The sequence below is a fragment of the Pinus tabuliformis genome, chromosome 9 (assembly GCF_031772625.1).
Source record: "Pinus tabuliformis cultivar Carrire ecotype Pingquan chromosome 9, CPIR1, whole genome shotgun sequence".
In the NCBI taxonomy this organism is placed as follows: domain Eukaryota; kingdom Viridiplantae; phylum Streptophyta; class Pinopsida; order Pinales; family Pinaceae; genus Pinus; species Pinus tabuliformis.
In genome coordinates this window covers 1,830,924,943-1,830,939,200 of record NC_142307.1, presented here as the reverse complement: position 1 = coordinate 1,830,939,200, position 14,258 = coordinate 1,830,924,943, and the positions used below count along the sequence as shown (strand labels likewise).

General features: G+C 39.8%; 2 protein-coding genes across 2 annotated transcripts; both read left to right on the top strand.

Annotated features, from left to right (window-relative positions):
* Window positions 1-2,834: 2,834 nt before the first annotated feature.
* Window positions 2,835-3,737, top strand: LOC149156110 (uncharacterized). Its single transcript, XM_089444644.1, has one exon. It carries the CDS (start codon window positions 2,835-2,837, stop codon window positions 3,735-3,737), a length of 903 nt encoding a protein of 300 aa, XP_089300770.1.
* Window positions 3,738-6,166: 2,429 nt separating this feature from the next.
* LOC149156109 (uncharacterized) lies at window positions 6,167-6,964 on the top strand. Its single transcript, XM_089444643.1, has one exon. It carries the CDS (start codon window positions 6,167-6,169, stop codon window positions 6,962-6,964), a length of 798 nt encoding a protein of 265 aa, XP_089300769.1.
* Window positions 6,965-14,258: the final 7,294 nt, after the last annotated feature.

Genomic DNA, 14,258 nt, shown 5'->3' with positions numbered 1-14,258 from the left:
CACCTTTCTGAGATAAACTTGTACAATCAACTTGCTATTGGTTGTCCTTTTCCTTCCACAATCCTAGATTTAGTTTTGTGGTTATTTAACCTTTTCCATGTTGTTGCAGTATTCCATAGTCAGCCATGCACTATAACTAATTTCCATTTCCTCATTGTGCCATTCCCTAGGTACTTCCCTTACCATAATTATTATTTCCTCAATATCCATGTCCAATCTTCCTTCTTGCTACTACATGTTTCTTCTTTGCTACTCCGGATTGTTAGCACGAGTCAATCACATTAGTGTTTATAGGATGTCAACCTCCACCTCATCAATACACTAGTAGAAAATGGTGAAATTAGTGACTAGGTGACTAAAAAAGTGAGTCACCACAACTTTTCGAAGTAAGTGAAATACTACCAGAAATTAACAATATTAAGATATCCAACTAAAAACGACTAACAGAAATGACTAATTTAGTCTTGAGTTAAAATATACGACTAGATAATAAGTAATAATACTAAAAATGACTAACATGAATGCCTAATTTAGTCTAGAAACCAAAATACGACTATCTAACAAGAACTACAATAATACAAATTAGCCGTCCATGTTAATCATTTTAATTGTGTCACTTCAACAACCTAAAATTACAAGTGATAGGGGATTGAAAGGTTGTTATAGATTGGATGAAAGGTTATACTTCATTATGCAAATCTTTATTGCATCAAAGGATGATTAGAATTGTGGAGCTTATTAGAATATTTAGGGTTATATCATTTAATCACATTCACAGGGAATTAAATTCAAAGGTTGACAGATTATCGAAAATGGGAGTGATCTAATGAATTTAATTTATGGAAACTTATCGGAGGAGGAGCAGCGATGGTAGAAACGAGGGTTTCTGAGTAACTGCTACAGTTCCAGAACTGGAAGTGAACAGATCACGGATAGCAGCACTGTTAAGAAGGGGACAAAGGCTGACTGTCCAGATGGGTGCAGAGGGGTCCATTGGGACCCCCACCTATAAACAAGTAATCATGTAGAAACAAAAACAACAAGCAAAGGAGGGAGTCAGAATCCCCGGGAATGACAGGCTCAAGCAGAGCGGCGGGAAAAACAAGGAGAAAACACCGGTGGAAGAAAATGAACCAAACAGTAATACAATAAACAAAGGCCAAGAAGATGAGGGTCGGGAAGACAATGAAGCCAGAAACGCTTCAGGACAAAATCTGACAGGAAACAGGGTAAAATGACAAGGAGCAAACGGGGAGCCCACGGACAGCAGGTGGGTGAACAAAGAGGAGGAAGGGGACACAACCTCGAACCCCAACAAAGACTCAACAACAAACGGTATCTGTAAACCAAGGAAAGCTGACAGTCTTAGAGTTGTAATAACGGATCCAAAAATACAAGCCTACAGAGAGCACATGACAGAACATGCAGTCATTTGTAAGTTCATGGGAATGTGGCCAACTGAAAGAACCTTGTGTCAGTGGATTAGACAGCATTGGAAGCCTAGAGGAGATGTCAAACTGCATTTGGGAGCCAAAGGTTTCTTTATAGTTGTGTTCACTAACCTGGAAGACAAGGACAGGATCTTCGACGGAGGCCCCTATTTCATGGCCTTAGCTCGTTTATACATACGACCATGGAAACTGAACTTTGTTCCGGAGAAGGAACCCTTTACTCAGGTTCCAGTGTGGATTCGCTTGTTTTCTCTCCCAATAGACTATTGGGGTTTGAATGCTCTAAGGCAGATTGGAGACCAGTTGGGGACTTTTGTTAAAGCCTCAGAGGCAACATTGCAGAAGAAATACACTTCCTACACAAGAATATGCGTGGAGATGTATGTATCAGGGGCTTTGTACGAGGGATTATGGCTCGAATACATAGATGAGGATTACTTTCAGGCAATAGACTATGAGCAGATCCCGTTTCGCTGCCGGAAATGTCATGAACACAGACATCTCATAAGGGAATGCCCTATGAACAAGAAGGAGGAGGACACTAAAACAGAACCAACAAACAAAGGCAAAGATAACTTTATAACCCCGAAGTCAAGGCAGAGAGCCAACAGAAGAAGGGCTCATAGAACAGGAATAGAAAGAAACAACAACAACAACACTTTTGAGATCTTGGATCTGGAGACAGACTCAGAGGAATCACAGAAATCCAAAGCATCTGTTAAGGAGCCAAGAGACAAGGAGGAATGAACCAGGAGAGAAGAGGAAGAGAACAACAACAACAACGAAGTCCAAATGGGGGAGCTACCAGAAGACCCGAAGGAGGACACAGACATGATGACAAGTGATGGAGGAAGCGAGGACATGGAGTTGGAGGAAGTTTTAGCCCGGGAAGGGATGAATCTACCGACCATAGTGGAGAATTGGAAAAATCAGGGCATAGAAACGGTAGTAGAAGAAGAAATAAAAAAAATCAGTGATCTGTTTACAGCAAGACAGAAAGCAGCTCTAGAAAGACAACATAGAAAGCTAGGCATAGCAAGCGGTAATAGTCTCCACCCGAAGAGTCTTCTTTGGAACTCTTCAAGCTCGCGACAAAAGAAGAAAAGGGGCAGAAAGACAAGCAATGAAGTTCTGCAGGAGCTCGGTATGATAATGATCAACTCAGGAAAAATGAAGGCTCTTAGTGCCTTCCCGTCCTTCCAATAACCCCTTAAGTTTATCATGAAGATCATTTCTTGGAATGGAAGAGGACTAAACAGCCAAGCAAAGCACAAAATGCTGAAACGCAAATTCCAGAAATATAGACCGGAAATCATGTTATTACAAGAAACAAAATGCAGTGGATCCAACATGACAAGGTTAACCAAGAAGATAGGTAGGCACATGAATTATCTAGAAGTTGAAAGTCAGGGCAGAGAAGGAGGACTGGCAACCCTATGGGACACAAGAGCACTTCAAATATTATCTGCAGAAGCGAACAAGCACTTCATCGCTGTGGAAGCTCAACCCACAGGTAATTCTGAATCTTTTTTATGTGTAAATGTATATGGACCTCAGAAGATAGAGGACAAAATCAGTTTCCTGAATTCTTTAAATAGGCTTATTAGCAGGCACCCAATGTCCAAATGTATTTTGGGGGGTGATTTCAATATGATAACAACCCTTCTAGAGAAGAAAGGGGGTCTTAGGAAACTCAATAGGGATGCAGAGTATTTCATTAGTTTCATTGAGAATGCTAAATTAGTTGACATTCACACCAAGAGTGGCAATTTCACTTGGAACAATAGAAGAGGGGGGGATAGAATGATAGCCTCTCACTTGGACAGGTTTTTGGTTTCTGAGAGCATCTTAATGGATGGTATCCTTGTAGAGTCAGATATCCTTCCCAGTGGAGGGTCGGACCACTGGCCAATATCGCTTATAGCGGATGTTCATGGCACACCAAGGAATAAACCCTTTATATTTGAAAATTTTTGGTTGGATCATCCTAGCTTGCTTCAGATGGTTGAAAAATGGTGGTCAGATGATTTGGAGGGCGAAGGCTCTAAGATGTTCAATTTGCAGAAGAAATTAAGACTTACAAAGGATAAGATAAAAGAGTGGAATAGAACAGTTTTTGGGGACATTTTCAAGGAAAAAACCTCTATAGAAAATCAGCTGGAACAAAATCACAGAGAATGGGCAACAGGACAAAGCAGTGAGGAATCCATCGAAATCAACAATGGCATAGTCAATGTAGGCAAGAGGAAATCTTATGGAGGAAAAAATCAAGGATTCAGTGGCTAAAGGAGGGAGAGAAGAATACTAAATTTTTTCACAGATCTGCTCTAGATTACAGAAGTTCAAACAAAATTCTTGAGATGAGAAATGAAAACGGGGAGTCAGTTAAGAACCACCATGACATATCAGAGTTGCTCACAGCTCACTTCAGATCCATAGCACAGGAACCGCAGTCAAACAGAGGAGAAGCCATTAGGGAACTTCTAAAATCCATTCCTAAAGTTGTAACCTCTGAGCAAAACTGGGCCCTGAATAGGGAAATCACTTTGGAAGAGGTAGAGGAAGCTGTAAGAAGCATGCCAAACGATAAAGCCCCTGGGCCAGACGGGTTCACAATCAATTTTTACAAGGCCTGCTGGAACATTGTGAAGCAGGATATCTGGGAGGTCGTAGAGGACTCCAGGCGTTCTGGAACCATTCTCAAATCCATTAATTCGACCTTCATAGCACTAATTCCAAAGGTAGAGGAAGCTAATACACCTGAAAATTTCAGGCCTATTGCTCTTTTTAATGTTATATATAAAATAATTTCAAAAGTTATTGCCAATAGGCTTAAGCCCATTCTCCCGGGGATCATCTCGGAAGAGCAATCGGGTTATGTATAGGGAAGGCACATATTAGACAACATTATCTTTGCTCAAGAGATGATCCACACTCTACATTCGGGGAAAAAAGCAGGGATGCTAATGCAACTGGATTTATCAAAAGCTTATGACAAAGTGAGCTGGAAATACCTCGAAGCAATTTTGAATGCTTTTGGTTTCAACGGGCATTGGGTTAATTGGGTCTTAGCCCTCATCAAATCTGCGAGGTTCTCGATCTTAGTCAATGAGACCCCATCTGAACCATTCTCACCTTCGCGAGGAATAAGACAGGGCGATCCTTTATCCCCTTTCCTATTCGTTATCCTCATGGAGGGTCTCAGCAGAACTATAGCCAAGAAGAAAGTTGAAGGGGCAATTAAAGGTCTTCAACCAATCCCAACTATCCGTGCTACTACTCATCAACAGTTCGTGGACGACACTATGTTACATGGCAGCCCCATAGTGAAAGAGTCCTTGGCATTCAAGGACATCTTAGATCTCTTTAGCAGAGCCTCAGGGATGGAAATCAACTTCTCCAAATCTACGATCTTCTTTTTCAACACTCATCGTGCTATTCAAGCTCACCTCTCTCATCTTCTAGGCTTTCGAATAGGCAGTTTACCTTCGAGATATTTAGGAGCTCCCCTTACTCTGAGACCATGGAAGAAAGTGCACTGGGAAAAGATCATAGCCAATATGGAAAACAGATGCAAACATTGGACACACAGGGCGCTTAACTTTGCAGGAAGATTAATCCTTACAAAGGCTATGTTACAGGCCATACCGCAATACTTATTATCCATGCTACCGGCCCCCAAAGGGATTCTTCAACAAATCAGAGCGATACAGAGATCCTTTTTATGGAGTGGGAATGGGGACAAGAGAAAATGGGCGTTAGTAGCCTGGAGCAAATTATGCAACCCGAAATATTTGGGGGGACTAAATCTTGTGGATCCGGTGGTAACCAACATAGCCTGTGGAGCAAAGCTATGGTGGATATGGATTAAAGAGCACAATCTGCCATGGGCCAGACATTGGAAACACAAGTACCTACCTAACTACAATCATCAGGATCTCATAAGATTGTAGGAGGTTCCAGAGGGCTCACCCATATGGAATCTTGCAAGACACAACCGCAACCTAGTACAGGAAAATAGCTTTTGGGAAATACGCAATGGTAGGCTAGCCCTGTTTTGGGAAGATGCATGGCACCAAATCCCCAAACTAGAAACCCCAGAGTTAGCACATCTCAAACAGTTCAGCCAGCTTGAAGGCAGAAGCAGAGTCTGCCATTACTGGGACTTCAGCAGCAGAGATGCAAATTGGAGAGAATGGACACACCTAACCACTGATAACAACATTGAGGGAGATGAAAGCATAAAAAAACTCAATAGTCAGATTTGTAAGAGAAGGATAAGGAAAACAGAGGAAGAGGATCAGCTCAGATGGGGTATGATAGGTAATGGGACTTTCTCTTTGAAAGAAGTGAGGGAACTGTTAGTAAAGGTAGGACAGGAGGAAGCAACGCCCTGGTGCAATAAAGTGTGGGACAACTTATTTTGGCCGAAAATTAAGACCTTTTTATGGCTACTAATGCGGAACAAAACCCTGACATGGGACAAGCTACGAAGAAAAGGGTTCGCAGGGCCTTCCAGATGCCCGATGTGTTCAGGTGATGAAGAAACCATAAACCACCTATTTAACTCGTGTGACTGGGAAAACCATCTATGGAACTGGATGGAGGGAATCATGCGGAAATCAGATCGGGACTGAGAGTCCATCCAAAACACGATTTTAAACTGGCAAATTAATTTTTCCAAAAACCAGAGAGTCAATAGTATATGGAAAGCCATGCCAGGCTTTGTACTGTGGACAATATGGAAAGAGCGCAATAGGAGGGTGTTTCAGGATGAAAACAGGAGCATTGAGCATTCAAAAGCAACCATTCTTACAAATATTAAAGAATTGATTCAGACAAAGTGCAAGACAGATCCCAACGAAAAGCCTTCGAATCGAGACTTACAAATCTTGAAGTGCTTTCAACTGGAAATCAACCACATCTTCGCAGCGCCGAGACACCAGCAACAACCAAACTCGGAGGCCGATAGATGGACTTGTCCGCCTGCGGGTGGTTTGAAGCTGAATTTTGATGGTGCCTCTAGAGGCAACCCCGGGAAATCTGGCATTGGAGGTGTTATCAGAGACCAGAATGGAGAAATTGTGCATATTTACTGCAAAGAGTTGGGGGAAGGCACGAACAATGAGATGGAGTTCACGGCGTTAGAACAAGGATTGAAAATTCTAAGGAATCTATCGACAGGCAATGCAGTGGTAGAAGGCGACTCATCCCTGGTTATCTCAGTCGCAAAGAGAATTCAGGGAGGCACTCAGGCATGCAAAGCGACGAGACACTGGAGGCTCACCAAGGTGACGGAGAACATTGCAAAATTAATCGGCGAAATGAAAGGTTTAGTCTTTCAATCAGTCAGGCGTAAGGCAAATGGGCTAGCTGATTACTTGGCAAACTATAGTATTGACAACCAAGATAGGAGATGGGACACATGTTGGCAGCAAGTGGACTGTCCTCACCTTAAGGAAAGATGCCAAAAGCTGGCTAGAGAGGACGTGGGCAATTTAAACCGGGATTAACCGGAAAGCGGTAGACTATATCGGCCCTCATGATGAAATACTCAGGAGACGATATGAGTAGTGAAGGTTGGAACAAATCGAAAGGACAAGCCAGGCGTATGCATTTATGGCAACAAAGGGTGCACAGAAAGCACATCTTCAAGTGGATATTTCGAAGGGACTACTGCAGTTGCCCCCTCGGCAGGATCGACATTTGGCACGAGTTCATTCATCAAGGCATGAGCAACATTTATTTGTATAGCAGGCAACATCACACAGCTTTTATGACCACCCACAGGTACTATGATAGCAGTACTCCCACGCTGTTTTGGGAGGCGAGGCACAGCGTGGGAAACCTCATGGCGAAGAGTTATTTAACTAACTGCTGGAGCAACGTTTCATTCACTTCTTCTAAAGGCATTACTGTGGGTTGCAATTTTTCCCGAGGCCGAGCTGCGATTCAAGCGACGGGTAACAGGAAAGACATGGATAATGGGAATTGCCGGAGCATCAGCTCAAACCAGGAGCTCCGGGCTGCAAGGAGCGCATATGAAACTCGAACAACTACAAGAAACAAACGAAGAATCGAGGAGATGGAGGCTGCGGTAAAGGAGGAGGAACAACCACGCAATGAGGAGGAAATCACAAGGGAGGTAGATTGGTTGATCGACCCAGGCACTGCATCCAAGCGTGCCACCCAATTCGTGCGCACACAAGTATAAAGCTGGTGGGTCAAGACCCTTTTGGCAAAAGCTCTGGATTTCATGGAAGCTGGGAACCAGAAGTCTCAAGGGGAAAACCATATATCTGAAGCCCAACTAAATAGTCTGCTGGAGATTTGCAGAGCGTTGGATGATAAAATTACAGCTGTGTATGATAAGGCGGAAACGGTCAATAAGAAATTAACTCTGCTTATCCAAATTCTCCGGAAGACCATATGTCTGGATCCACCGAGCTCTGACAACAAGCAGCAAGCACCCCCGAAGGAACTTAACAACTATCGATCCCTGCTGGAAAGAGTGGACAGGCATGTCCTGGAACAAGGTTTGGACATTGCAAGCAGATATGGAATGCCCCCGCAGTGAATCGGGTTTGTTGGTGCCATCTCTTCGGCCTTGTCTATTGTCATGTCTGTGCCATCTCTCTGGCTTTGTCTGTTGTCTGTTTCTGTAGGCCTTTATGGATTTTGTCTGGTGTCTGTCTGAGGTCTTGAACTGTAATTTTGTCTCATCCTGATAGTGTACCAGTTACAGTGATGCAGTTCAAGAATTATCTTTGTTATAGATATACGTAGAAGATAAAGGGATAAGGCCACCCTGCGCGGAGTGCGGTTAGTTTTTTGAAATATCATAGTATCTGGTTGTCTTAGGGCTGGAGTCTTGTGTCTTTTGATCTGTCTTCATCAGGTCTCGATCTGCCTCTGCATATTTTTTGTACAATATTTTTGTTTCATAATATATCTATCTGACTTACACAAAATTAGAAAATGGGAGTGATCTAACACCTTCTTTTGCAACATGACATGACCACCTATATATGTTTCAACAACCTTGCCAACTTATTTAGTGGGTTGCATGTCTACTTCACATCTCTTCTTCATCCTACAAAGTGCTAGTGCCAATGAGAGGGTGTGAACTTTGATCAAGGATTGTTCACTTAGTACCATTATCAACACAACGAAACACCCATTCTCTTTTATGAAACAAGAAACATAATAACACAAAATAATTTTCGTAATTATTTTAAAAACTAGATCCATCTTAACTCTAGATCTATCAAGCACCGAGAGGGATCAAATATCTCGAGGTGGAAACCTCTTTTTTTAGTGAAAATCTTGACGAAAGGTTGCACCTCGAGAGATTTGATCCCTCTCAGCGCTTGATAGATACAGAGTTAAGATGGATCTAGCTTGGTTTTAGCCATGTGTGTCCAAGGAAACTCTATCGAAGATATGATTAATTTCAATAATATGTAAATACATCTAATATTAATAGAGTAATTTTAAAAATTCTAAATATGTTTGAGATTAATGTGGTCATTTTAGTTTTAAATTTTCTTAGGTATATCATTATGTTGATATGATAAATATTGTTAATAATTTTAATGATGAAATAAAATTTTTGAATGCAAAGTGACAATGTAATAGTGTTGAATGATAGAAAATGTGAATAATCAGAATGCAATTAATTACACATAGTATTCATTGTGATCAATCTCAAACTATTTTCTTATACTATTCTTATTTTCACCCTTGTTAATTTTCACTTTTCATATCGATTATATGAAAATGACAGTTGAAATCGTAAAACATTTAAATCTTTAGCTCGAGTTGTTGTAGTAAACATCATACCTTGTCTCTCTTGCTCTCCAATATTAATAAATTGAATTACTATAACAAAAAATTCAATGTACATTGCCTATATTTTTTTGTGCTTACACTAAAATCAATGCACATTGTTAATTCAATCACTTTAAAATTAATATACCATCATGCATCCAATTACATTAAATAAAAAATCAACATCTACACTAAAATCAATGAATCCAATGCAAGAAATCAAATAAGATTAGAAGACAACTTTTACACTGAAATCAATGCATCTAATGCAAACAATAAAATAGGATTAGAAATCAACATCTACACTCAAATCAATGCACCTAGTGAAAGTAAGAAAATAGGATTATAAACGAACATCTACACTAAAATCAATGCATTTAGTGCAAGTAATCAAATAGGATTAGAAATGCCATCTACATTGAAATCAATGCATTAAGTGCAAAAAATCAAATAAGAATAGAAATCATCTACATTGAAATAAATGCATCTAGTGCAAGAAACAAAATATCATTATAAATCAAAATATACACTAAAATCAATGCATCTAGTGCAAGATATCAAATAAGATTAGAAATCACCATCTACACTGAAATCAATGCATCTAGTGCAAGAAATATTCTTCCCTCTCTCCTCCCTCCATCTATATCTATATCCCCCTCCATCTCTCCATTGTCTCTCTATATCATCCCCCCAAACACATTCTCTCTCACTCCATATTTATCAATCTCTTTGTCCCTCCCTCCCTCTCTCCATATCTCTCTTCTTCCCTCTCTTTGCCTTACATCAATATCTCTAACTCCATTTGTCCCTTTAGATCACCCCAAAAACATACACTCTCTTTCTCCAATATATCTATCTATCCATCTATCTTCATCTCCCTCTCTCTCTCTCTCTTCCCCTTCTCTCCATATCCCTCACTTATCTCTCTCTTTCCTCCTACTCTTCTCTCTCACTCTCTCTCCATATTCCTTATTGCTCCCTATATCTCTTCCCGCCAAGTTTCTCTCTATAAATGTCTTCTTACCTTCCTCTCTCTACCCCTCAAGTTCCATCTCTCTCTCCCTCCCTCTCTCCATTCTCTCACATCTTGTATCTTCTTTCCTCTCTCTCCCTTTCTCTCCCACCTCTCTCCCTATCTCTCTTCACCCTCCAGCTATATTATTGTATCCCTCCATCTCTCCTTATGCCTCCTTCTCTCCCCCTTCTCTCCATCCCTCTCTCTCTCTCTCTTCCCCTTCTTTCCCTCTCCCTCGCTTATCTCTCTCTTTCCTCCTTCTCTCCTATCTTACTCTCTCTCCATTTTCCTTATCGCTCCCTCTCTCTCTCTCTCTCCACCTTTCTCTCTCTAAGAATTTCTTCTTACCTTCCTCTCTCTCTTGTACAACTTCATCTCTCTTTCCCTTTGTCTCTCCACTCTCTCACATCTCGTATCTTCCTTCCTCTCTCTCCCTTTCTCTCCCACCTCTCTCTATATCTCTCTTCACCCTCCAACTCTATTATTATATCCCTCCCTCTCTCCCTATCTCTCATTCTCTCCCCCCTTCTCTCTATCCCTCCTTCTTTGTCTCTTTATATCACCCCCAAACAGACACACACTCTCTCCATATCTCCCTTGTCACTCACTGTGTCTCTCCACTTCTCACTCTCTATTTCTTTCTTCTTCTCACCCTCTCGCCCCCTCCAAATCCATATCTCTATTGCCCTCTCTCCTCCTCTCACCCTCCCTCTCTCTCGTCCTTCCTCTATGTCCCTTTATCTCCTACCTCCCTCTCTCTTCCCCATCTCTCTCTCTCTCTCTCTCTTCCCCCTCTTTCTCAAGTACTCTATCTCATCCTTCCTCTCACTCCATTTCTCTTCAACCTCCCTCTCTCTCTCTCTCTCTCTATGTTACTATATCCCTCCCTCTTTCCTTCTCTCTCATTATCTCCATATCTTCTTATTTGTCTCTTTATCTCACCCCTAAACATACACACTCTCTCTCCATATCTCCCTTCTCTCTCTCTCTCTCTCTCTCTCTCCACGTCTCACTCTCTATGTCTTTCTTCTTCGCTCCCTCTCTCCCCCTCCAAATCCATCTCTCTATGCCTCCCTTTCTCCTCCTCTCTCTCAAGTCATCTCTCTCGTCATTCCTCTATCCCTTTCTCTCCTACATCCCTCTCTCTTTCCCATCTCTCTCTCTGCCCGCAAATCCTCTCACTATCTCCATCCCTCTCTTCTTCTCTCTCTCCCCCCTCCATCTTTATGTCTCCCTATCCCTCTCTTACCCTTCTCTACCTCTCTCACTCATCTCCCTCCCCCTCTCTTCATTCCTCCTCTCCATCTCCTTAAGTTTATCTCCAACTCTCCCTATCCCTCCACATGTATCACTCTATGTCTTTGTTCTTCCCTCCCAAATATATTTAGAGTTAATATATATTGTGATATATTAGTATATATTGTAATATAACAAATTTAATAGTGTATTATTGCAAAGTTATTAAATTAATAATATTAATATTATAATATATTGATACGAATATTAGATTTAATAATAATAATATTAAACTTTTAATATTAATATTAAGGTTAATAGTAGTTTTTTGCATGGTATTAATAATAATTTGGCCCATAGGCTTCACCTAAATAAAAGCTATTTTTTTAGTGTTAGCAAATATAAACAGGATTATGGAGTAAATATAAAAATAGGTTTTATTTATTTACCATACCCTTGGTTTAATTATATTTTTATTTAATTACCGCACCTCTTTTATTTACCATGGTATTTGGCTCATAGACTTGGTATATAATTAGATGTTGATTGCTAATCATGTTTGATATATTTTGATTTATTTACCATACCTCATACCTCTTTATACCTCTTTTACAAATATGGTATTTGGACCATGGTATTTAGCCCATGGTATTAAAATAGTATTTGGCCCATAGGATTCACTTAAATAAAATCTATTTTTTAAGTTTACGAAAATGTAAACATGTTTATGGAGTAAATTATAAAATAAGTTTTATACCATAACTCAAGTCTATTTATATTTTTATTTATTTACTATACCTGAGTAAGTATAAAAAGAGATTTTATTTATTTACTAGACCTCACTTTTATTTATATTTGTATTTATTTACCATACCTCTTTTTTGAATCTTATTAAACTCTTTATATTTTAAATTTATATTGTGTTTATACATACTAATAATTAGATTGATTGTTAAATAGAGTATTAAAAATATTAAATGATAAATGATAAATGTTTACATTTATATTTACTTGAGATATAACACCATACCCTCATTACATGTTAAATATTTACTTTTACATTTACATGAGATATACCCCATGAATAACCAAAACATGTTTGACCATAAACAAACTACATATATAAATAATACTCACCTTGGAACCATTTCCAAATAAATGATGTTACTTTATAATTACCATATATATTTCTATGGTAAACATCAATGATGAATTTAAAAAAAATAAAAATTACCATGATAAAACCAACCAAAAAAACCGCTATGAAACTCACAAATAACCAAACACTTATAATTAAATAAAATATATAAATAAGTGTGTGGCTGGTCACATTGGTTGAAAGTAACCCTTTTTATGATAATAATATCAAAAGAAACCCCAAGCAAGGCTACCATCGCCAAAATTATATTTTGGTAAAATGACAAGAACGAGAAGGGCGACAACTCTGCTACTTGATTTAGCAGAGATATAAATTTGGCATAGAGAGAAGATTCATTATTCTCTTTATTCTCTCTCTCATTGGTTGACCTCGGTTTTGTGATTGCCTGAGATTAGACTTTGTGCCTCAGTTGGTGTAGTGGAAGAGAGGGAGGGTGAAAATCTTGGAACACTGTATATTAAAAGAGAGGGAGGGTGAAAATCTTGGAACCCTGTATATTAAAAGAGAGGGAGGGAGGGTGAAAATCTTGGAATCATGTGTATTAACATAGGGTGGGATTGGCTTCTTAGATCCAAACAATTTTTTTGCTGAAGTATCTTTTTCGTCATTTTGGGTTCATAAGAAAAATCCTTAAAAGGGTGGGTTGTCTCTAAAGGAAGGCGTTATTATAAGAAACACAACGAAAATGAAGGTGTTGTGGCCACCAACAACCCCCCTCTTTGTTTGGTATTAGCAATAACACCAAGAAAATGGGGACCCTAAAAAATCCAAAAAACATTTTATGAAAATTTTTGTATTTCAACTCCTTAAAGATGTATCACATCGCGAGTAGAGAATGAAACGTTTTCTTATGAGCATAATAAGCTGCGAATAAGCGATGCGAAATTCATCGCATCGCATACATTATGAAGCGCTCTTAAAAGAAAAATCTTAAGAAATCTCCGACGGTCGATATGCGACGTCGCATATCGCAGCATCGCGTAAGCATCACACAATGATTGAATGACTAAGCGCGATCTGCGATCTACGATTTGTGATCTGCGATAAATGCGATTTGCGATAAATGCGATCATAAATTTCTGTGATGACACATCTTGACGACGCGATCCACGATGCTGCGATGCGAGTCGCAGAAATCACCCATCGCAAATTTTCCCCGGCATAGTATTCAAGGAAAGCTGTCCGAAAACCAAAATTGGGCGCGCACCTTAAACGAAATTAATGATTATACGCCAAAGTATTCAAGAGGGACAGTTTTGTGTTTTTCGAAGAGTCAGTTAGTTATGGGTGTCATGATTATGCATTCATAAGAGCTTAAAGCTTTCATGTCAATCTTTATTATCATTACTCTTTTCCTTTGCGTAAACTGTAAGACAGGAAATAACATGAAGCAATGTGTAAGAAACATCTAAGGAAAAGGGGAAAGCGTCAATGCTCGGAGAACAGAGAAAAGATCCCTTCAGAAACGAATGTTGCATGCAACAGGACGACAGATTCCAGAGTATCACTCAATAGATGCTGATGTCAATAGGCCATCCAACGCCCAGAGTCAAAAGCGCACAAAAGC

Coding starts and splice junctions, on each gene's coding strand:
- LOC149156109 (XM_089444643.1), top strand. CDS start 6,167: ATGCCAGGCTTTGTACTGTGGACAATATGGAAAGAGCGCAATAGGAGG.
- LOC149156110 (XM_089444644.1), top strand. CDS start 2,835: ATGAATTATCTAGAAGTTGAAAGTCAGGGCAGAGAAGGAGGACTGGCA.